Source organism: Tiliqua scincoides, chromosome 4 (assembly GCF_035046505.1).
Source record: "Tiliqua scincoides isolate rTilSci1 chromosome 4, rTilSci1.hap2, whole genome shotgun sequence".
NCBI classification, from domain to species: domain Eukaryota; kingdom Metazoa; phylum Chordata; class Lepidosauria; order Squamata; family Scincidae; genus Tiliqua; species Tiliqua scincoides.
The window spans coordinates 150,372,319-150,397,462 of NC_089824.1; the positions used below are offsets into that span (position 1 = coordinate 150,372,319).

At 42.8% G+C, this 25,144-nt stretch overlaps 1 protein-coding gene across 2 annotated transcripts in view; it reads right to left on the reverse strand.

Moving 5' to 3' along the window:
- Nucleotides 1–10,539: 10,539 nt before the first annotated feature.
- PGM1 (phosphoglucomutase 1) overlaps nt 10,540–25,144 on the reverse strand; it is a 42,909-nt gene continuing 28,304 nt past the window's right edge. For both annotated transcript variants that reach the window (XM_066623439.1, XM_066623440.1), the window contains exons 2-11: nt 24,531–24,693; nt 23,501–23,647; nt 22,620–22,745; nt 20,964–21,154; nt 19,681–19,835; nt 17,634–17,749; nt 14,829–14,964; nt 14,453–14,636; nt 11,787–11,921; nt 10,540–10,945 (exon numbers count right to left, since the gene is read on the reverse strand). In XM_066623439.1, the coding sequence (XP_066479536.1) occupies nt 10,856–10,945; nt 11,787–11,921; nt 14,453–14,636; nt 14,829–14,964; nt 17,634–17,749; nt 19,681–19,835; nt 20,964–21,154; nt 22,620–22,745; nt 23,501–23,647; nt 24,531–24,693 (1,443 nt within the window). In that variant the 3' untranslated portion in view covers nt 10,540–10,855. The remainder of the gene's footprint in view (nt 10,946–11,786; nt 11,922–14,452; nt 14,637–14,828; nt 14,965–17,633; nt 17,750–19,680; nt 19,836–20,963; nt 21,155–22,619; nt 22,746–23,500; nt 23,648–24,530; nt 24,694–25,144) is intronic.

Below are 25,144 nucleotides of genomic sequence, written 5' to 3' on the forward strand. Positions count from 1 at the left end.
TGATGGTACACACTGGATTCTATCCCCTATTTTAGCTGCCTCTCTGCCGTTTTGTTCTCCTTGGATCTGTGCCAACTACAGAGCTGGCGCAGGTCCAATATGACCCTTTGCAGAGTAGGAGGCTTATGGAGGGGTAAAGGGAAAGGATTCCTCTCTCCCCTCTGAAATCTCCTGATCCTCCCCCCCCCCACTGGATACAGTATTGCATCAGCGATGAGGGCAGGAAGATGGGCCCTTAATGTCTCTTTCATGCATCAGTGCTGAACCAGGGCTACTTGACTGAGGCTGCAATCCTATCCACACTTTCCTGAGAGTAAGTCCCATTGAATACAATAGCGCTGAGTAGACATGCATAGGATTGTGCCCCGAGTTGCTCTGCAACTGAATTTTCTCACCACTCGGGAACAATCCAGGCAGCATTCTGATGGCGTGTCAGTGGTGGTGGCATAAGGGCCGTAACAAACCTTCTTTGCCAGTTAGGGCCATTGTAAACAGCGGATAGTCAGCAAGTTTATTTATGGGCAGGATCATCCTGGTGGGATTTGCTACATGTTGAGTGAATAAAATGTCTAATAAGCTTGTGATGTGTGACCAATGCAAAACCTACATGCAGCTTGCAGGGCGTTTGGCTGCTATTGACCCACTTCTGCCTGTAGCAATCTTTCTTGTTGTCCCATTCAGGCAACCAGACCGACTGACCTCAATTGCCATAGTCAGTGGAAGTACAAATGACAAATTGTTTCCCTCTGCCTCTTCCTCCCTCCCTCGTCTCTTTTTTCTTGTTTCAGGAGGAGAGTAAACATGTGGGCAATGTTAACTTTTGCCTGATAACATTCTGAGGTGAACTGGAATAAAAAAAGGAGCCTGCAACCAATTACTGCATAGATTTTCTGTAGGACATCATTGTTGATGTTTTCACACATCTTCAATAAGTCTTTTCTGTGTATTTGCATGTGTATGTGAATACTGTTGATGCAGAATGCTACAAAGCAGGGGTTTAAGTCAGATGCACATTTGGGTTTAACATCTGTATTGCAGTCATGGGAAGTACAAAATGCACACATGAGTTAGAACAGTGGTTCTCAATCTGGGGGTTGGGACCCACCAGTGAGTCACATTTGCGGTCCAACTTTTGGTGGGTCACAAAACTGACAAGCTGATAGCTGTCAAGGAAAATGTATTGAGCCCTATGGACTTAGAACATGAACAAATGGTTTCAGTTACTCTTGAACAAGAATCCTTACATTCCTATATATTAAAGTAGAGGTGCATAGGCACTGGGCTTGTCCACCCATGGAGCAGGGTGAACCGGCCACTTTAGGTGGCAGGACGAAGATGGTGGCAAACTGGGCTGCCCCATGTGCACCCACATTTGCCAACCATGACTAACCATGCTCTGATGGGGCTTATAAAGTCTCTCAGCTAGTTCTGGGCACTTGTAAGCGATATGGACGAGGCAGCAGTGGATACTGCTGGGTCTCTCAGATGCTTTGCCAAGAAGCTGCTGCTGCCTCTTCCAGGTTGCATGCTCACTTGGCTGTAATTTTTTCTGACAGGCTGAGCCCGGTGACCAAATGACAACAGCTGGCACTTTCTCTGGGCAATCTAACCTAGAGACAGCAGCCCAGCAGCAACCTGGGCCCAGCAGCAGCAGTCACATTCTATTCCTTCTCTGATTCTCCACAAGGTTTACGGAGTGGAGGGTAGGAGGCAGTGGCCTACAGTGTTTCGTTGCAGACCTTTGCTCTTCATCCCCTTTCCTTCCTGTCCCCTCCTCACACTTCCTTTTCTGTCTGCTTCCTAGGTTTTTCAAATCAGGAAATGAAGAAAAATAATGAAGTAGATGATAAAGGTGTATGATGGCTGGAAGAAGAGGGGTGGGAGGTGAGAAAGATGAGGAAGGTGGGAGAAGGGGAGAAAGGATTGGGGGGGGACAGCAGAATGAGGAAGAAGCCACGTGGTGATGCATGGGCCAAAAAATGTAGAATGACAACAAAAATGGAGAAAGAATGTCAAGTGGATGCGCTTCTTCAGGTATATAACAGGAGGCTCAGACTAGCACTGCATAGGCACATTTGGGAATCCTCAAATGTGTTTTTTTTAATCGCAACAGATCTTTGCAGGGCACTTTAACTGTCATTGTATTGCCCCCACCAATTGTTGGCCCACTACAGGAATGTCTGAGTGATTTCCTGAAAGAAGAGGTTCCTTTTGCAGAGATACATCCCACTTTGGACTCTGCACTAAAGTACCAGGAAGCAATGAAGCTTCTGTAAAGATGATTTCTAATTTAGTGGTTCAGTTGACTGGATTTCCTTCCAAATAAGTAACTGAGGGCAGAATCCTAACTTGCGCTGGAAACAGGTAGGCCAACGGGTCTGTGCTGCATCCAGCTCAAGATTGGGGCTGACTGCAGGAGCAAGGGGAAACGTTTCCCTAACCCTGTGTCATGCTGCAGCAGTCCCAATGGGTCTACTTGGATCTGCTCCACCTGATGAGGTGGTGGAAATCTGAGCAGCCTGGGACTGCTCTGGGCTGCCTGGGAACAGAGTCAGGATCCGGCATAACTGCTGGATCCTGGCCCTTTCTCCCTCTCGCCACCCACCTGCCCATGGTCCTGCCTGCCACCCACCCGCTCTCCCCCTGAAATGCGTCCCTCCTGTCTCCTCCTTGCCCTCTCCACACCCCCGACCCCTGCGTTGGCAAGCTCAACTGAAGTAACTCACCATTTGCCTGGGGCCTGAGCTGGCGCAGCGTCCATGTGCCGGCCTATCTCCCCTCAGAATGGCACAAAAGTGCTTTATGGCACTTTTGCAACACTCCCAGGCTGATGCAAGGGACTTGCATTGGCCCAAGTGCCAGTTAGGACTGGGCCCTGAGGGTCTCACTGCAGTCTGGACAGCAGTACAGTCTGGATAGCCCTGAGGGACACACTACAGAAGGACAGCTATATCTCCATAATATTATATAATGGTAAATGATGCTGATATTTAGCTTTTGAGGTATTTGTCTGAACCCTTGCTTGATTCTGTTTTGCTTTTAAAGCCAGCACTGACTGAACTAGTTAGGTTCACGTCTTCCCCTTCACACCAGTTTTTAATCAGGGGGACTTATTTCCAAGTAAAAATGGATGGAAACAATTTTCTCAAAGGGTTGGAAGGCTTCTTGGAAGTGAGGCTCTGCTTGTGATATGTGTGAATTCTATCTTCCTGTCACCTCTGGTAAATAGAGGTAAACAGGCTTTGTATATTGTGTTATTTCAAAACCCTGAAAAACCTCTTGGAACAGAGACAACTGTGGGGCAAAAGAATGCATTCTGAATTGATTAATTTTCAATTTCTCACCCCTCCTTTCATTCAAAGGTCTCATCTGTAGATTGACAAGAAGTGAAAACAATGCAATCAAACAATAAACCCACAATTATTTAAAAAAACAAACAAAAAAACTAAGGCTGCAGTCTTGTACAGCACACACCTGGAAGTATGTTTCATTGAATGCAATAGAACTTACTTCTAAGTAGAAATGTATAGGATTGTGCTGTAAGAAAGGCAGTTCAGTAATACCTTCAGTAACACAGCTTCTTTCCGTACTGTTTCGTTCTAGTGCTCTTCATCCTGGGTTGATTACAGCTGATGAAAGCAGTGTACAGGTGGGACCTTGGTATCTGCAGGGGATTTGTTCTTGGACCTCCCCCCCCCCCCCGCAAGTACCAAAAATTGCAGATAATCAAATAGGTGATTTTTGGCCCCATAAGCCCTCCAAAGGGAATCGAAAGTGTGTTCCAGTCCCCTCTAGAGGCCTTCCTGAAGCCCAGAGAGGCAGTGCACATCCACCCCGTGTCTCTGCAAACTTCAGAATGGCCGTTTTGACAAAAGAAGCGTGATTTCCTGAGGGAAACCAGAAGTGATATTTTTATGCCTTATAAGGAAACCATTGGGAAACAGGAAGTAGCTCTTTTTTTGTCAAAACAGCCATTCTGAAGCCCTCAGAGGCAGGGTGTGGATGTGCACTGCCTCTGCGGGCTTCAGAAAGCCCTCTGGAGGCAACCGAGGCACAGCTCTGATCGCCTCCAGACAGCTCAGGTGGGGCCAAGTCTGGCTCCACATGGGTAGAGGGGACCTGCATTGAGCCAGATCCACAGCTGTAGAATCTATGAATATGGAGGCCCCACCTGTATTCTGGTCAATTTTTTGGCTTCAACACCCATGCTTTCTCCCTATACAGTAGTGCTATTTCACATAGGTCTTGGCTTTCCAGTGATGTACCCCCTCTGATATTGGCGTAGTCCAGTGATGTACCCCCTCTGTATATGTATACACCAAGAGAAATGGTGCCTCTCCCAACCCATTTCAGATCTCTTTAAAACCATCTCCAGCCTATGGTTGAGATTACAGTGGCAGTCACCTTCTGTCTAGGCCAGCGGTTCCTAAACTGGTGGGTCATGACCCACCAGGGAACTGGAAGCAGGACATTTCCCCTTAAGGGGATCCCGAGGATCACTGCCAGTGGCAAAGGGGGGGTTTTCTGCCTTACCTGGCATAGCGCTGGCTTCCTGTGGATGCGGAGAGCCTCAAAGATGCCTCCATAGGACTCCCCAAGCCGTCAATTAACTGAAATAAGCAATCAGAAACCACTTCCAGTTTTTACTCTGAAGCCAGGGATGATGCAGTTACATTGCCCCTGATGTTCCAGGCTCTTGCATTGGTTTAAATGCTAAAGGCCCGCCTCCCTTCGGTGATTTTCCGTCCACTTGGGCCCAGTCATTGCACACTCTTGCTGGAGAGTGGCAAAAACATTATCAAAAGCAAGAGTGTGTGGCAGCTGGGTTCAAGCAGTCCTAAAATTGCTGAAAGGAGGCTCGGACAGTGTTGTGTTGCCCTCTGCTGGCTCCCCCTGCAGCGGCCATCTCCCTCAGCTCCCTTGTGATGCCACTGGCGTGCTTTCCAACTCTGCTAAGAAGTTTGAGGGCCCTACTCCTTTCATTTACTTATTTTCAGCAATGTACCTTATAGTACAGCGATGGATGTACTTCAAGTTGGCAAGGCTTGTTATGCATACATACACTGTGTGGAACTCCTTGCCACAGGATGTGATGCCTTTACACCTAGCTTAGATGCCTTTAAAAGGGGATTGAATAGATTTCTGGACAAAATGTTTGTCACAGGTTATAAACCATGGTGAGTATGTGTAATCTCCTGATTTTAGAAGTAGGCTACCTCAGAATGCCAGATGCAAGGGAATGGCACCAGGATGCAGGTCTCTTGTTGTCTTGTGTGCTTCCTGAGGTATCTGGTGGGCCACTGTGAGATACAGGAAGTTGGACTAGATGGCTTTGGCCTGATCCGGTGGGTCTCTTCTTATGTTCTTATGCTACAGCCTCTGATCACACAGGTCATTCAGGGCTTTGCAATGCTTTTTATACTCCAGAAAAGCTGAAAGTAGGCCATAGAAGCACAACCAATGCAACAGTAACGTTTTGATGTGTCTTTCATAAAAGCTAAGGAGTAACACCACCTGGCAAGGTCTAGAGCACTTCAGGGACTAGTCTCGGTTTTCTGCTGTGAAAGGATGGGCACAGGTCTACATATGTGCTGTTAAACAATAAAGGGTGCAAGTTTTCTTTGTAAAAGCCATTCACAAAACTAGATGCTGCTTGCAGTACCACCTGCTCTGTTTGGATTTCTAAGAGATCAAAGGGAGCTGCTTTTCTTTACCTATTACCTTTTTATCCTGCTCTTTCCGTCCTGAGCAGCTGAAATGAGGAATCAGAAACAGTAAGCAAACAAACTTCACTTCCCAGGTGTATAGTGAGTAGCCTACCAACTGTTGCCTGATGACCTTTTTATTTCTTTTATTTGGATGTGTGACATGTGGTATTGTGGATTTCATGCATACGTGGCACTGGGTGCCTGCCAGGCAAGCACTACCCAGGCCAGTACTGTGACTTGAAATAGGTCTGATGGTAAGATACCAAGTCTAGAGGAGGCCACACTTTCTATGTGTCGTAGCAATCACCCCCCTCCTGACTCTAGCAAACAAGACTTCCTCCAAGCAGGTGTGCAGGAGCCACACCTGACTTGTGTAGCGCATTTGACCCTGTGACCAGAAGCAACATCCTGAGACCTTCTTGACTTGGAGTAAACAAAGTTGTTAACAACACAAAAGAAGGGTCACCATCCCTAGCTGCCCTCACCAATTCCACAGCTAAATTCAATGCAGGAGTCTATGTGAAGTGAGCCACTGGCTTCCAACACTAGCTGCCACACCCTTGAAAGGGTGAAAACAATAGAAACACCAATCTGAGGCCAAGGATAAGCAATCAAGGGCCATCAAGTTACAGAAGAAGGTTCCCTGATGAGCTGACCCCAAAAAATATCCAAGGCTCTATAGGTAAAATGTATTAAAAGCTGGGTCACATGACCCTACATGTCTTCTTTCCTCATTCTGCACTCTGCCTTGCTGTTAATATTGTTATTCGTTGACCTGCCAGTGCTGCATGAAGCCCCTCATTCAGGCCACTACCCAAGAACTACCATAAACCCAGGACTGGTGACTGACCACTCCCTTCTCTTTCCAGCCAGTTTATCTTCTTCAAGTGCAACCAAGAAACTACTTCTGTTGCACCATTGAGCAGGCACCCTTCCTGCATGTAAAGCAACTGCACATAGCATGTGCCAGGTAGCTATCCTTTTATAGGCCAACTCACCCAGGAAAGCAACTTTGGCTCCCTTGCCCTGCTTCTCTCTCTTTCTCAACATTCTGCTTTCTCGCTCAGCCAATATGGAATGCCTCAGTGATCGAGTTGCCGCCTTGTATGCCTGAAGATCTGAGGCTGCCATTTCGAAACAACTGGAAGTATCCAAGAACTAACAACACACTGATATATTGATGAGCTGACTCCTGGACAGAGGAGTTGCTGTCCAGTTGGGCATGGGAGGCGAAGTGGCCAGAGAGAGACCAGAACGGGAAGGAAACTAGCTGGAATGAGGAGTTATATAAAAGATTAGAACTATTCTATTGTAAAAAATCCTTTTGGGAGTTTAGAAGAGACTGCCTATTTGAACCGCCTTGGATTAAAGTCTGAGGAGAAATCTGATGACCATGAAAGGTAGTATATAAATACCTGTATTATTATTATTAAGATGACGCCTGCCTGCTAAGAAAAGTGCATGTATAATTGAAACCTCAAGAAAGAACTTTTTTACTTCAGAGTTATTGGTTTACAGAACTGCAAATTAATTCAGACGTAATCAATTTAAAAAAATCAGGCTTCAAGCATATACACACTTTCCTGGGAGTAAGCCCATTGAATAGAATGAAACTTACACTACTTCTCCATAGACATGCATAGGATTGCACTGTCATGCGATACATTCAGCAAGTCTCCTTTAACTGAGTGACAGAACTTGTACAATTCCAGAATTTGGTTCAGTACACTCTGTTTTTAGTCCAGCTCTGTGGCCTGCCAATTCCAGTCCTGTCCTAGAATTCCCTACAGACTCTTGTAACTTGCAAGACATCCTTTCCAATACCATGTCATAGGTTCCAGGCTAGTTAACCGTCAATGTACATCCTGAAGGCCTAAGCTTCAACTTGTATAGGAACGGTAGTGGCCTCTACAGGCCATGTCTGCAAGTGATACTGAACACATTTTCCACAAGAAAAAGCTGCACCTATTAAACTTTTCATAAGAGCTGAAGAAACAGAGTGGCTTTTAATTGTAAGAGACTGCAATCCTAACCACACTTTCCTGAGAGTAAGCCCCACTGAACAAAATAGAACTTACTTCTGAGTAGACCTGGTTAGGCTTGTGCCCTAACTATCTCAGAAGAATTTCTATAAAATGACTCTCATACGAACTGAGGTTTATATTTTGGGAATGATTGATTTCTTCACTGTGGCTGAAACAAGACTCCATATGCTAGTAAGACGAAGGTTTCACTGAGAGCTAGCCACACATAAGTCTAATGTGAGTCCAGGGTGGAAATTTGGGGAAGCCTATACCAATTCTAGCGATGTGTTCAGCACATGAATAAACCTAGTACCCTTGATCGAATTGAATAATTGTTTATGAAGGTCACTGATAGTCAGACATAATTAAAGAGGAATCTTGACTGGTTACTAGGAAGTAAGTCTCACTAAAAAGGATTTTCAAAAAAATAAATATTACATTTTGCACTGTAGATGGACTTCCTCATATTTATGCAAGACCACTGCAGAGCCCCAAATGTTGCAGAATAGGTTTAAGCAAATGTTAAGAGAGGACAGTCTTCAGCTGCACCCAGTGAGCAGCAATCTAGACAAAGCCTTTTGATTATCTAATTGCAACCCTTTCTGTTTCTCAGGATAAACTGGGATATAGTTTCTCATTAACGATTAAGGTTCAAACTTATGTCATGGAATAAAAGTGAGAGCAAATATTTCTCTCCTTCAAGGGATTCTGCATTTAGAACCTGTCATGTACAATTATGATTTTAGCTTTCACATTAAATGGAGAGGAGGGGCAGTCCATACCCAAGGGTAATTTGGAGGCCTTATTACGTGCTCCATCTGGACTCTTCTGGCGGTGGGGACGGTGCTTGCAGCATGATTAGTTTTGCAAAAGTCACAGCAATTGCTTACATTAATGGTTCTTGACACTTGGAGAAAAATAGGGCAGTATGGAAATGAGACTCCTCCATTAGTGGCAAAACTCAAGCAATTTGACTACATACTTATTAGAAATGTTTGAGGAAACACCCGCTCCGTGATTGTCACTTAATAAGTTCATTTGTGGTCCGGCCAGTCTGTTAATGAAGCTGGGGGAAAGTAAAGTGGGTGCACTGAAAAAAGCAGTGGATAAAATGTACTGTAGGTATGGAAAAGTTATCAGATCCTCACAAAACCAGTACTTTTCAACAGGTGGACCTTGTCCTACCTGGCATAGCCTTACACAAATTGAAAAGTACTGCACTAAAACAAGTCAAAGGGAGCTCTGGAATTCTTGGGGAGGGCTTCCATATGGCTTGTACACATTTTAATTATTAATAACACTGATTAAATTAAAGTGAGGAATTGATCAAAAATTGATATCAGAGTGGAAAGTGGGCAAATATGTTTTCAGAGTACAGAAATATTAGCCTTTTATGAGGCACAAATCTATGCATACAAAAACATTCTAACGATCAGTTTGTTTCTTGTAAATTACATCTTGTCAGTAGCAGAAATAAACCAGGAAAGGAAAGCAAGGTGATCAGATCAGTCCAACCTCTTCACAACTAACCTTGTTGACAAAGAAGGGCATTGCTTCTGCCTAGGAAGTGATAGCCTAAGCTGTAAAGAAGGAAAACATCTGGCACCAATGGAAAAACTTTGGCACTGATGGCATTTGGCCAGACTAAAACAGGACACTTTGATAAACTCTGCCATGTTTGACATAACACATGCTGGATAGTGTGCATTCATTATTATATTAGTTCTCCACATCATTGAAAAATTCTTATACAGCATGACCCTGTCATGCCTTTTTGTAGATCTGTTCAACTGATTGCCATGGGACACATTCCCAAGTGGAGATACATCTTCTGCATACTAACAGAAGCCAAGATTGCTTCCTGTTACTACAGTACATCCCTGAGGTTACTAGTGCCTTCATTCCCAACCATTAAGCAGTTGCACTCAGTTTCACATGCCTACAATCACTTTATGTATCTTCAGTTAATTCTGACTGGAGAATCTCTCAGCAGTGCTCCTCCTTGAGAGGCTGGAAGAGGAACCAAAGCAAAGAATATGCAGGCACAGATGAGGATCACAAATTTCAACTGTTAACCTAATAAATACCCATCTGAAGTGAACTGAAATAGTGCTCTCCGTATAGAATGTCCTCTCTGGTGGCAAACACTATGGCCATCAACCAGGTTTCTGTCTGATCTTCCTCAATATCCTTATAACTCAAGGGTGTGGATTTTATAGAATCAGGACTAAAGATCTGTGTGGTGGCCAACACAGTTAAGAATTGGACCACACCCAGCAAGACATATGGCCCAGATAAATAAGGGAGGTGACATGTGATGAACATACTGATGTAAGTATAAGTATCCTGCAACCTATCTTTCTTCTCCACTTGCAGCATGACTGTACAGTTTATAAGAATGTCAGCTGATATATGTTGCAGTGAAACCAGGACTGAAACAATAAAAACAGTCCACAGTGATACTGCTTCACTTCATTTTAATATCTTGTACTGCTTGTATTAGAAGTGAGTTCTATGTAGTAGGTGGCAGTGGAGTCTTCATACAGCAGATTGTGGCACATAGAGTTCAACTGATAGCTTTTTAAAACATAATATTCTGTGGGGGTGGAGAGTCATTCACAGTGATTGCACATTTTGTAGCACAAAGTTTAAAAGGAAGTCTACACATTGCCAAAATCAGTCCTTTTGTGCAGAGGCAATTTGGAGGCACTCCCGATTTGGGGGGGGGAGAGGGAGAGAGAGAGAGAGAGAGAGAGAGAGAGAGAGAGAGAGAGAGAGAGAGAGAGAGAGAGAGAGTTGCACCAAAATTCACTCCCATTGTTTTTTATGTAGCCATTTGTTTTAACTCCTGCTAAACCAAAAGGCAGCATATACTTAAAAAGTAGTAGGCACCAATTAGAAGGGTAACAGGTGATATTAAAAGACAATGCATATCGGCATACACATAGTGTAAGCTTTAAAAGAAAAAAATCTATCCTTTCATTACTTTATAGTGCTTTTTAAATACAGTATCAGCAGTTTGATGGACACATTTGATAAAAGAAAGGAAGACCAGCTAATTCCAATCGACAACTGCCAGTTGATTCAGGACATCTAATTTAAGTGACTTCTGGGTTCATGTGTTTATGTGATGACGGTGGGACCAGTACGACCAGTTCTCTCATGAAGCTGTGAAAGCTTTAGTGCAATGGAGATGAGAGGAGCCAACATGACCTGCAAAAGAGGGAAAGAGAAACAAAAACAACTCCATCTTCCTGGAAAAAGGTATCGTGTTTACTGTTCCATCATGTCATAACATTAGAAATTCATAAATCTATGTAATCATGATCACGCCATGAAGTGCAGAATCTATGTCTTAACATGAAAAAAGTCTATAACACCCTAAGCAGAGCTTTAAGTGAACAGAGAAAAAGTTTCAACCAGTCATGGCTTCCGGTAAACGACACAAGATTTGAAAACATGTGGGTAAGTATTGGCTCATTGCTCTGGAACCACAAAGAAAGCAGAGGATTTTGATACTTTGCTTCATAGTGACCCCTCATAAGCCATCTACCTATAATTAGTTTCCTTTTCCTCCAGAGAAAGCAGGGATGGTGTCAGGAGTTGGTCAGGTCAAGCTTTGGCTGACAAAGCAAGCAGCAAATGGGAACATACTCTAGAGGCACTACTGCCATTGTGAGGTCTCTAAGAGATGATCCCATTGACTGGTGGAGAAGGTATGAGAAATAGCCGCTGCTGCTACCCATCACCTGCTGGTGGTAAGATTGGGGGCAGGAGCCCAATGGAGGACCCATATAGCGCTTTGAGCCATAGCCTCTGGCAATCTGGTGCTAGCACTAGAAAGAACATTATAGGCTTCCTTTCTCCTCACAGAGCCCTTCTTGCAATTATATCAGAATACCAAGTACGTTTTTGAAAACTGGCAGCAATTATTCTGATCAATAGAATCTGAGCTGATGCCTATGAACATCTCTGTCTTCTTTCAGACAAGAAGATAATTCTCTCAGAGAGATGGAACAGAATGAGATGCAGAGTCTTTAACAATAAAACCTACCTGTGGATCTTCATATATTTTTGGTGCATCTTTTTCATAGCTATCAATATACAGTCGCACAGTTGCTCCAGCACTCCCTGTGCCACTTAGCCTAAAGATGATACGGGAACCATCTGCAAAGATGAGCCTTAAACCCTACCAAGAACAAATCACATCACAGATTTAATGCACATTTTCTTGGAGAAAAAACTCAACAACAAAAAAGTGTTCTGAATGTAAAACATGACATCAAAGAGTTAACCACCGCTATGTCTGGCAGCTGACAAACCTCCCTTTGGAGTCCTGATAGTGAAACATGAGTTGCAAATGCTCTTTTAGCTGTATAGAGCTATAGGTGTTTTAATCTCTCTCTCACACTCACTCAGGCACGCACGCGCAATCTGCAGACCTCTACCAATGTATGCGCCTAGCCATCCCAGCACAACTCTTCAATCACTGCCCTTAGATGATTGACTGTTGCAGGTTTTCTACAATGAAGTATGTAGGAATTGGAGCTTATTAAAATGTTCGTTTTTTGAGACACCCTGTATATTTTATGAAGTTATATTCTTGTAGTTCATTTGTCCATTTTTTCTTTTCCAGGCAAATGTACTAGTTTGGTATGTTTACATATTTTGTCCAAAAATTCTGAAGCAACCAGCACTCTAATAGTGACAGGTGCAATTAATTAATTTTGGCATCCTCTTTGCGGAAAATAGGAGCCAAGAGTGCATGCAGCTCTGTCCTGGTTTTAATTAAAACTATGCAATGCAGCCAAGTTCACAGCTGGGACAGCCCTGGGCTTTTGTTAGTGGGAACTTATGGCTTGCCCTGAACTTGGTGCTTGGAGAAATTTGTGAATGGGTAAACAAGAATTAGCTCATTCCATGACAGGATACATTTTAGGAAGTTACCTTGTTATAAACAACTTCTTGATTTTTAAAGGCTGCGGTTCCATTATCAGGTGCCATGACTTTTCAGCAAAAGATGTACAGCCTGCCTGAACTTCTCAGATAGGGTGGCAAAGCAATGAGATAGCTACATGGAAGGTTTGGGGCAATATGCAGTTGGGTGCCAGCTGCTGGTGAGCAACAACAGAAGAGGGTCATTGCCTTAAGCTCCTGCTAAAAGGCTTCCCAGAGGCATCTGAGTGGGCACCATGGAAAGCTGGGTACATCTAGATTAGATGGCCCTTTGCTCTGATTCAGCAGGATTCCTCTCAATAAGAAAAAGTTGTCGCAACCAGGATGGCAGGTAAATTGTTTTTGCCACCATGATTCCAGAACAGGTAAAATGGTGAAGTTTTACTCTCATGGAAGACCTACCCTTGTTAACTTTCAGTAGTCACATATCCATTGCACACTGTAAGCAAGACTAGCCCCTAATCCCCTATGAAGGTTTTAGCTATAACCTTAGTGGATCTATAAGAGTACACTGAGGGGCTTGCCAGGGTGAGGCAGGAATAGCTGGATCACAATAAGAAAGATTAATGTGTGAAGTCAGAGCAAGACCAGAGAAAAAACTGGACATGATTAAGGGGAAAATGCTTGGCAAGAGCTAAAAGAAAGGATAGATCAGGGAAGGAAAAGGAGGAATAAATGTAAGAGCTCAGGGATGAAGTCACAGGACATGACACTGCCAAAGAGCTTATGCAATCTAGCAAACCTGGCAGCAGCCTCTTCTAGTTTCTTATTATAGACCCTACTTGGTAATTCAATAAAACCAGACTAGGCAAATTTTTCACATGAGCCTAACGATGAGAGTAGGGCAGAACTGAGGAGTGTTCCTTGAGTTCTTCCACAGTATGTTTTCATAATTCCCATGAAAGCAACTTATTTTCACTATCTTTCACTGAAATAGACAAGAATGATGTCAATTTAGTTCCAATGTGACTTTGACAGGAATGAGACACATATTATAATGAAGAATATCACTCTTTCTTCCTTGTCTCCACCAACTCCACAGGTGTCTGAGCCTCTCAAAAGATCCAAATATCAACCCACATCATATAGAGCAGCGTTCTCCAAACTGGAGACCACTGCATCCTGAAAACGGTGCGAACAGAATGCTCCAGTCTGCTGGACAGCCTCCTTATCATGCCGCCGATCTCCTTCAAACGATATGCAGGTCTGCTGCTTCTGCTTCTGGAAGTTCAGGTGCAAAGCCTGCTGGGACAACTGATCCTGGAAGTGGCTGGCCAGCATGCAGTTTAGGGGGAAATCAGCATGTGGAACAGAGCCGTCCACTCACCCAGGGGACGAATTTGGCTGTGCACTGGATCTGGCCTGTGGGACAGGGTTTGGAGCACCCTGATGTAGAAAGACAGACTATAACAGCAGAAGCTTTTCTTGCACTTTCTTTCAAGGTCCTAAAAGAGATGCTGTGGCAGCAATGTCCTGCGGACTGTGATGACTGTCTTGCACAATAGCCCTCTGCGGCCATGGGAAGCAGAAAGAAGGTGATGATTGCAGGGCTTCTATACATTCCGCAGGTATTGAACTATACAGTGGCATGGCATTGCACTGGTTTTCTTGTTATAAAATTGGGGGAAGACACAAACAATCAACATTTTCCATCAGACTGGAAAACTATGCATATGTCTAAGGACCTAGCCATTAAATTCAATTATAGGAACAGAACACATTTCTCCAGACACGTAAATCTCTCCTTCCCCCACCACTCCCTACCTGGTTTCTTGAGATGCTTCCATCTACAGGATCGCTGTACTCAAAATTATCAGCTTTCTCCACAGTATATGATTTGTCACCAGCTGATAGCTGCTTCCCCACAAAGGACCGATCAAAGAATATTGCCTCTAGATCTTTCATCATCTTGTTTGCACCATCAGCATCTACCTCTTCATAGTCATATCTAGAAGAAGTCAGGGAGACTTTAATATAGTAAAGAATGAAAAGAACAACAAACCCCCTGATATGCCCAATTTTCAAATTTACATGCTCCTTATTGGTGGTCTTTACTGGTTTGCTTATTATCGGTAATCACGTAATTTACGGCAGTTCTAATTTTTTTGTATCGCTGTGAAGTTGACAAGCTAAGCGTTACCTTGTGAAGAAGTTCCGCCCATACTTTTGCCAGTGATCTTTCAGGATCTCCTCAACGCTCTGTTTACGGACAGCTATGATTGACAGCCAGGCCAAGACAGCCCAGAGTCCATCTTTTTCACGGATATGATCAGATCCTGCAGCACACGCAAAGAGATTATATGAATGAAATTGTACCTTTTCCATGTGAAAAGCTTATGTGTCAAGACCAATATGCACCTGATAAAAATAGGGCTTTGATATACAACCTACAGATGGTGAATGGGCTGTACTAAAAAAAGTTCACAGAATAGGAGGGACATATCAGAAATCTCCTCATTAACAATGCAGATGCCAAACTGTAACTGGCAAAAGTGGTGTCTTGTTACACCCAATATAATTTGCAATAGAGAAAGATTTCTCCAATCTTCACACTCAAATATTAGAACCCCAACACAACCCCAATTGCATCATGGATGACATTTTCTTTTTACTGATTGAATAGAAACCTTTCATGAATTTCACAGAAATGAAAAATTGAGTTTATTTTAGTTCTATGCCCAGGCAGTATTACTGATTTATTAATACTGCCTTGTAAATTACTGATTTATTAATACTAATAATTAGTATTAATTATTAGTTCTATGCCCAGGCAGTATTCCAGGCAGGGAACTGAACATTTATATGGCTAGCGCAGCGATTTTCTACCTTTTTTGTCTCTCAGCATACTGACAGGTTGTCAAGGCGCACCATCAGTTTTTTGACAATTGACAAGGCACACCATGCCCCACACCATGGTGGGGGGCTCACATGCCCCAGTGGCTCTACTAATAAATTACCCTCCCCCACAGTCCCGCGGCATACCTGCAGACCATTTGCGGCCACGGCACAATGGTTAAAAATGTCTGGGCTAGAGAATGGGGCAAACACTGGCTTCTCTACTGCTGTGCTTCTCAAAGTCTCTCACACACACATACACACACACACACCCCTGTGCTTTCACCTCATTTCTCCCGCTGTGTTATAGCCTCTCTTGGAACTTGACATCCTTGTCCTATGGCAAGCCTCAGGAAACGTAATGGCCCTGATTTCTCTAGAAGCCGCACAGGAGCTGTGCCACAGACTGGTGGCAGATAGTTCATGGACTGACAATAGTCCATGAACCCTGTTTGACCTGCTGTACAGTTTTATATTTTATGTTTGTTGTAGTAATCAAGGAACCTGAATGAAGGATAAAGAGCTATCACCCCTCTCTTTCCGAGGGCTCAATCCTCTTCAAGTTTCCAGCACTGGTGTGGCTGTAATGCAACCCCAAGGTAAGGGAACAAATGTTCCCATACCTTGAGGAGGGCTCTGTGAATTCTTCCCCACCACAGGATGCAGTGCACACCCTATTGGCACAGCTGTATCAGCACTGGAAAAGTGGCTATGATTGGGCCCTGAATCAGCAATATTATTTTAAAAGAAGTTGCTTGCCTCAATGCTAAGCACTGCTCAATGCTTAACATCAGGCCTGTAATGAACCCAAGACTCGTTTTATGTCCTCCACTCTTTTGACTTGTCAGATGTGCAGCCCGATCATATACACATTTACTCAGAACCAAGTCCAAATGATTGAAACAGAACTTCCAAAAATGAATGTTTTGGAAACAGGGAGCCATGAATTATATAAACTCATAAAGTGCTTTACAGTATTGTTTATTAAATCTCACCATCATGGAGTCTCATATAACATATTATACTTTTTATAGACTAAACATTTAAGAAAGAATAAGCATTGGGCTAGATCCAGTCCTCTGCAGGTGTGCAGAGGGATCCCCTAGATATAATAGAGCTCTGTTTACCCCTTGTCCTCAATGTACCAACTTCATGCATGAGCAGGCACCATAACAACTGCTTCAGAGAATAGAAACAGTCCCTTATGCACTTCCTGCCCTTGGTCTGTTGAAGGAATGCCTCCCATTCAACATGATGTCCCGGTGCATTGAGTGCCTAGGCACATGCAATGCAGGCAAAACACGGCTCTGTTACACCCCATGGGAATCCTTCTGTGAACTAGACTGACCCTTAGTATATATTATTACTAACAGTATTTATATAATGCTTTTCAACTAAAAGTTCACAAAGTGGTTACAGAGAAAATCAAATGGTTATATAGTCCTCATAAAACCTATTAGGTCACAAACCAACAGCTGTATCCCAGGTGTATCCCAAATCAAGAAATCATCATCAACTGCACTGCTTTGTAGATTTCCAGTTCAATAGGTATATAGTTCAATAATAGTAGATATACAGTCCAATAATATATTTTCAGTAATATTTCACAGGAAATCTTAAAGCAACTAGAGCAGGGCTGTCCAAACTTTTTGGCAGGAGGGCCACATCATCTCTCAGACACTGTGTCAGGGGCTGGGAAAAACTGAATTAATTTACATTTCAAATCTGAATAAATTTACATAAATGAATATATTAGAGATGGAACTTATATGAATGAATGAAGGTCTTGCAATAGCTCAAGGCCTATAAAAGCCCTTGCACAAAGCAAGGCCAGCCTTCCTTTGCTACTGCTGCTGCATCACAGATGTGAAACAGCAAGCAGTGGAGGGAGCCTTCATCCCACAGCTCATGTGAGAGGTTGAACAGTTGGCTGTCACGCTGAGAGCAGTTGCATCAGGCCAGCGTGGGCTCCAGCAAGTCTCTGGAGGGCCAGAGGCAAATTGGAGACTGGGGCCTCCCTGAGGGCCGGACTGGGAGTTCTCGAGGGCCGCAAATGGCCCCAGGGCCGGGGTTTGGGCACCCCTGAACTAGAGAGTAAGATGTCACTTACCAGTACCAAAACTTTCCTCTCCACACAAAGACAGTTTGCTTGCATCCATCAAGTTTCCAAAAAACTTCCACCCTGTTGGCGTTTCATACAAAGCAATCTTGGTAGCTTTGGCCACCCTGTGAAAGGTTAAAAAAAGCCAGTGTCATCAACCATCAAGATCTGACACCATGTATGCTAACTGTACAGAAGAGCAGCCAAAGGCTCATCAAGTCCAGCATCCAGTTTTCCACAGTGGCCTATCTGTTACACTGGGGAGCTCTCAAACAGGAAATTAAGGTATATTCCTTTCAGACTGGAGGGATTCTAGAGTTGCTCCCCTGCAAATCTAGAAAAAGTAACGTTATCAGAGATCCCACTTAACAAAGAAGAGACATGAGTCACATTTACTAGGAGCATCTGGGTGACAGCAATCCAATTTCAATATGTAAAAGAATGTTCAGAGCAGGGCCAGGACACAGAGAATTCTGCAGCTGGGTCCAGGTGCCTAAGAGACTGTTTGAACTCTGTTTGTGGAACAAACAAACTGCATGGCAGACTACTTTTAAAACAATGTAATTTCAAAAGCAGTTGGTGATCTGGTATTCAAAGAACAGAAATGGCTATTCAAAGCAGTGAATGTGCCTATCCTCTTGGGGGTACTTAATGTAGTGCTTAGAATTCCAGTCTCTTTTTTTTTTTGAATACGCAAAACATTTTAACTAACTTTGAACACTTTTTTCCATTGTTTTCACTTGTCTCAATTAGTCATATATTTATTTCACTATTTAGTCAATATACAGAAACAAACAATCCTTCCCTTGTATTGTTTCCCTATAGATTCTCCCTGTGGAAGGTCTTCAAATGGCCCAGATCCATTGGGCTGTTATGCCACTAGAACACACACTCCAGTGGCATTATGTGGTTTCCAGCAGTCGCAAATGCAACGACGCCAGAGAGTGCAGCCTGGCTGCTGCCTTAAGTAGAGAATGCTGGGTCCATGTGGTGAAAGACCGGGGACACCCGCCACCTGAGGTAAGGCTGTGCAGAGGGCAGGAGGGACACGGGGAGGGCAGAACAGAAAGGCAATAGCAGCAGATAGCACCTGGGAAGGAAGTGGGTTATTCTGACCCCCTTCCCAGGCTGATCCACCTTCATCAGTCCACACAGACTTACACCAGTGGTATTACTGGTACAGGTCCAAGCAGGGCCAATCTTAAGCCAATTGGACCAATTGCTCCCAATTGGACCCTACGCCTACAGGGCCCCCCCCCCCCACACTAGGGTAATCTACTATAGCCTTGTCAAATGCATACAACAACAAATTGTAATGAACACGCAATACCACATTGCAGGTTTTATAGATAACAGCAATGACTTTAATTTCCTTCTACCATAGAAGTCTATAATAAATTTTATTTATATCTCTAAGATTCTACATACCTTGGCAGTGAACCTGGGGCACCACAAAAAATTGTTTCCAGTTGAGCCCTGTGGCTCCTACAGGTCCAAACAGACCTGGCAGCCAGGCATGGGTTTACCCATGTTCCTTTACAAATATTCCCTTACCCCGAAGAGACCTCCCAAGGCTAAAATTCCCCCCTGGGATGAAGTGGCTGTCACATTGGCACCTCTGCATTGCTGCAAGGGGAGCTGAGAAGGATTTGGTTGTTAATTATGGCGTTTGGTGAACATCTCTAAGGAGAGTTTTAGGCACCTACTCTTTGGCACTATGTAAAGATATGTTAAATTTTACCAGGTCTTTTGAAATGCCATTTGGTTTTATGGTCCTACTCTTATCTAATCCTATTGTTATGCTTTTTACAGCTATTAATTTATTGTTGACTTCTAGTTTTGGTCCCAATGTTATCACCATCACTGCTGAAGATCAGAGTACAAATTTTTAAAGTAAATAAAATATGAAAACTTAAGAAACATGCAGGAACTCACTCACACTCACACCTGTTGCCCACCCACAGAGAATATCAGAAGGCTCTACTAACAGAGGATTCATCATAAGAAAGATGCTCAAAAAAAATACAGAGAAGGCATTCCACACATCAAATCTTACCTGTCAATTGCTCCACTGGTGGGCATGCTTCGGGCAAACCCTCGAACTCCTGTCTGTTGAAAGTAAGGAATACTGAAAATATTTGCAGCAATAACAGCCACAGAGTCTGAAGGATTAACGAAGAATCCATGCTTCCCAAGTATCATGTTGCGATCCTAATGAAGATGGTTAAAAAAAAAAGGAGAAGCAATTTGAACATTGTTGACACAGATGGCCAGAAGAAAAGATAACCGTCTACTCCTCATCTCCATAAGAAAATACAAAGTTCAAGCAAACTGCGATTTTAAATCAAGGAATATATTTTCGTGAGTGTCATTGTGAGTTGTCCATACATCTATGAGCAAAGAGTATAGTTTGAATGAATTTATAAACATGCGGTTGTATCTTAAGTTTAATTAGTTACAGCTAAATAACCTAGGCTACAACTCACAGACACCAATTTTACAGTAATTAAAAATCAACACATTTTATTTTATGCATATTGATAGAAGAGGAAAGTATACAGCTATACTACATGTTAAGTAACTAGTCATGCATATCCTGAATTTGGTACCAGTTCTGATGCTGAAGGCAAAAGCAAAAGGACTACCAACTTTACTAGGGGCAAATTCAAATACAAACACATTAGGGATCCCTGCATTATGGGCTACATTACCATATAAAACAGGATGGAGAATGTGGAATTTTACACAGATACGAATGCACTATATTTCACAATGGGTTTTAGAAATCTTTAAAAAAAATTTTTTTTAAACTTTTTTTGACTTAAAAAATCTTTTTTTGAAGTTAGTTATTTTTCTAGACTTCATATTTGCAAAATAATTGTTTTAAAATAATTGTGTTTTAAAGTAATTGTTATTTGGGAGTAGTTGTATAAATAATTGTATTTAAATTTACAAATTTTAAATTGTATTTAAAATATTTGTACTTATAACAGCTATAATTCTTTATCTTCAATGAATGCAAGCTTAGCCAATGAGGAAGAACCTGCCACCATTTCAAACTTGTTGAGCACTGCTCCGCCTAGTTATGATCATAACACTTACAAATTCTGATTCTTCCATTTAACAACAGGTTTGTAAAGCTACATTCAATGCTAAACCAACTTCCCTAGATGAGAGTTGTAATAAACTTGCTACCAGATCTTGTTTGTTCTGCCTGCTTGTAGCAAGCTGAGGTCCAACTACTTGGGAAGACATAAAACTGTCCCTTCAAACTCCGTTTACACTCAGGAAGAGTGTTGCATTCTTAATTGTTTTAGGAATGAGAATATCTCCACATACCCCATCTCCATCAAAGGCTGCTCCAAAATCATACTCTCCCATCTTCATAGTCTGGACCAGGTCAGCAGCATAGGTTAGGTTTGGATCAGGATGGTGGCCACCAAAGTCCTCAAGAGGTATGCAATTTACAGCAGAATTTGCTGGTGCTCCAAGTTCTTCACAGAGGATCTTTTTTACATAAGGGCCAACAACTGATTCAGTAACAGATGGATAGATAAACACACAGATACATAAACTGATACTCTAATCATATTCTCTTTAAGTATTCTGCTACAAACAGTTTATTATTAGGAACATGTGCTGGTATTAATGCTAGGGCTCTTTATATACAGGGTGAACCAAAAGTAGGTGGACAGTAGGTGGAATAGGGTTTGTGTTAGGGTTATACTATAACAATGGTGTTCATTATAATTACGGCGTTTGTGTTATATTATTTATTTATTTATATTTATTTTATTTATACAAGTATTCCTATACTGCCTTTCTTGGTCCTCAGATTTCTCCTTAGATTTTATTCAAGGCGGTTTACATAGGCAGGCAATTTTTAAATCCCCGTAGGGATTTTTACAATTTGAAAGAAGGTTTCTATCTTTCAAGAAACCACAACATTCAGATGTTTCTTTCTTGATCTGGTCGCACATTCTGGCCTCCATCCTCCCACGTTCAGAGCAGATGGAATAGCTCGGCTCAGCTTGTCAGCTGCTTCAAGGTCGCACGGTGCCGGTGGCCTCGAACCGGCGACCTTCGGATGTTATCTTCAGGCAAATGGAGGCTCAACCCTCTAGACCAGACCTCCTGCCTCCTACAATATTATATTGTATTTATTTACTGTCCACCTACTTTTGGTTCACCCTGTATATTCAGTAGCATTCCTAGAGGGAGCACAGCACAGGCAGCCCAATCCTATCTTTCCCTAGCGTCCAGGGCTAAAGCAGCACCAAAATGGTGACAGCTGTATCCTATAAGGCCAGGGAAGCAGTGCCAGGTCTCCTCAGGGAAAGGGAACACATGCTTCCTTACCCCGTATAACACCCAGGCGGCCCAATGGGTCTTCTTGAATCTGCGCCCGCTATTGAGCAGTCGCAGAACCGAGGAGATCCATTTCACGTTTTGCGGCCTGGGAGGATATGGCAGCAGAGCCTACTGCCATCTCTGCCCCCCTCCTGAGCCCACTCCTCCCCTCCCCCTCCCCTGTTCTTCCCCCTTCCCACCCTCCCCCCATCCCAAAAAGCCCAGCTGCTGACTGCCAATTGTACTCACCACCAGAAACTCTCAGTGTTCGTATCTGGGCACCGAGGTCAAGTGCCGACTGGTCAGCAGTGCTGGTGTAGCACTGGCGCTGTGGCTATGGGATTGGACCCTAAGTTTTGCAGACGCCTCAATATGCATGTAACTGGGCCCTCCCCCTTGCCTTTGGAGCCATTCTGGGCAGCAAGAGCAGGTAGAACCAAAGGAGAAAGACTTGGAGCTTATTTGCATATTATTAATTTCTAAACGTAGATACCATAGTAGCCCTGCTACTGCTATCTGACAATATTAGAGAATAATCAGGGAACAAACCACACACTCTCTCTTGCTTCCTAGTTAAATTCAAACAGTTGCAGGGTATGTAAAAAAACAAACTGTACTTCAATGCAATTACTACATCCTTCATACCTCCATGCATAGCATCAATACGGATCTTTAGATGGTTTTGACCTGAGAGTAGTTCTTTCAGTGCACTAAAATCAAAAATATTCCTCAACATGTTGGCATAAGCTTCTACTGAGTCCACAATTTCAACTAAAAAACAAAAACAAAACACACAATGATGAACTAGTAATGATCAGAACTAGATAATAGGAAGAAATGATGCTGTAACTCAATCTAAGCAGGTCATACAAACAACTGACTTTCTTTTGGTAGGAGTAGTATAACCAAGACATGAGCTCACTTCACATTTGTATATATGGTGTATGTTTTAAATATTGTCAAGAACATCAATTTGGGGCTTTTTTTGGCAAACGAACAAACAAAACTACACACATGGGCAGGTTCAAGGACAAATTGGTAGCCCTACCTTCATTTCACTAAACTTGAAAATGCTAATATGACATTAGGGGGACTATAATGCTCTCCAGCTTAGTCAGATATTCTGTGAACTAATTGATTCTTTTATGTACCCTCCATTCTACTGTCTTGCAGAACAGGAAATCAACATACTTAGATTTCCATACTTAAACATACTGAAACTGACATGTTCTTGATACAATAAGAGCAAATATAGGAGGCAATGTGTACCTAGCAAATTGTAATAGATCAATGAATATTTAAAAATTAAACCAAGACACTGTGCTTTACAATAAGAAGCATGTCTCTGGTATTCTTTAACATGTCACCTGTTAATTTCATTAGATTTAATTAGACTCTCCCCTAATTCAAATTAACAAAAGAGGTCCCCTTTTCAGCTTCCAAAGATGAAATACTACTATGAGACTTACATTGCTAACTACTACAAACAATTAAATGAGCAAGAGGGGAAACAAACATTTACTTGCCTGTAAATGGCTTAAACTTGTTCTCCAAGTCAAATTGCTGCTTCCCAATGGTACCAAGGTCTACAGTGAGATCTGGGCATATAGCGTACTCTTCAATAGTCTTGCTAATTTGGAAAATTTTATCAGTAATACCTTCAGGAGCAGGCCCTAGTGAGAAAAAAAACCATGTTGTACTGACAGATCACCAGAGAAATCCTCAACTTCTATAAGCACAGTTTTATAAGGTTTTGCATGAGGGCACAATATAATTCAAGGGTTTTAGGAACAATTTTATAGTAGTGTGTCTTCAGAAAAAGCTATTGTTAACTATATTGCTCTTCTCTGACATTCTGCCCTTACTCTTCAACTCTTCTCTCCTTCCTCAATTTCTGCTCTACTCTCAGTAGCCAGTCAGGTATCCTTAGGTAGGCCCGTGCCATGCTCTGACCACTGTAGGTCAAGTTCAGCATACAATAGACAGCAATGAACATATATAGCAGGGGTGTCCAAACTTTTTGGGAGGAGGGCCACATCATCTCTCTGACACTGTGTCAGGGGCCAGGGGAAAAAAAGAATTAATTTACATTTCAAATTTGAATAAATTTACATGAGTGAATACATTAGAGATGGAACTTATATGAATGAATGAAGGTCTTGCAGTAGCTCAAGGCCTATAAAAGGCCTTGCACAAGGCAAGGCCAGCCTTTCCTTCGCTGCCACTGCTGCATCACAGATGTGAAACAGCAAGTAGTGGAGGGAGCCCTCATCCCACAGCTCAGGTAAGAGGTCGAACAGCCATCCTCATGCTGAGAGCAGTTGTGTTGGGCCGGTATGGATTCCAGCAAGTCTCCAGAGGGCCAGAAGCTCATTGGAGACTGGGGGCTCCCTGAGGGCCAGATTGGGAGCCCCCAAGGGCCGCATGTGGCCCCCGGGCCGGGGTTTGGGCACCCCTGATCTATAGTATGAATAGAATTGATAATATATTCACCAACAGCTATGAGGCAAATGCGCAAGAGGAAAGGTGGGGTGAGGTGGAAAGAAAATGACTCACCTCCATTTGATATGTTGTATTTAATGCCAAAGTCTCCATTAGGTCCACCAGGGTTGTGACTTGCTGTCAAAATGATGCCACCAATAGCCTTGATTTTTCTAATAATACAGGACACAGCTGGAGTAGAAAGAATTCCATTCTGTCCAATTACTAAACGGCCAATCTAGAATAATGATTAAAGAAATAATCCACAACAGCATTTCAGAGAAGATTAACAAGTGTTCTTGCTTTTCTTCGGCATCTGTCCCAGGTATCACATTCATTTATCTCCACCTCTAACACTTCCCCATAATTCATTACTGCTTGTTACCAAAATTACTTTACACTGCAATTCATTGGAGATGAAACCATTTCTAAGACTTGTGCAACAACAGGGCTGTGGGCTGAAATTGTCAAAAGCTCCTAGATAATCTAGAAAATTAATCTCATGGGAAGGCAATGCAATGCAAAAGCCCTCTACAGCGAATATGTTCTCTGGTAGAAGTGATATGTAGTAACTCAGTTATCTGAAACTCCAAATGACTTCAGATTTTTCTGTCTATCCTCTTTAAATTGCAGTTTCTTGCCAGATGAATGAAATCCTAGATAAACAAGACACACATTTATTACAGCTT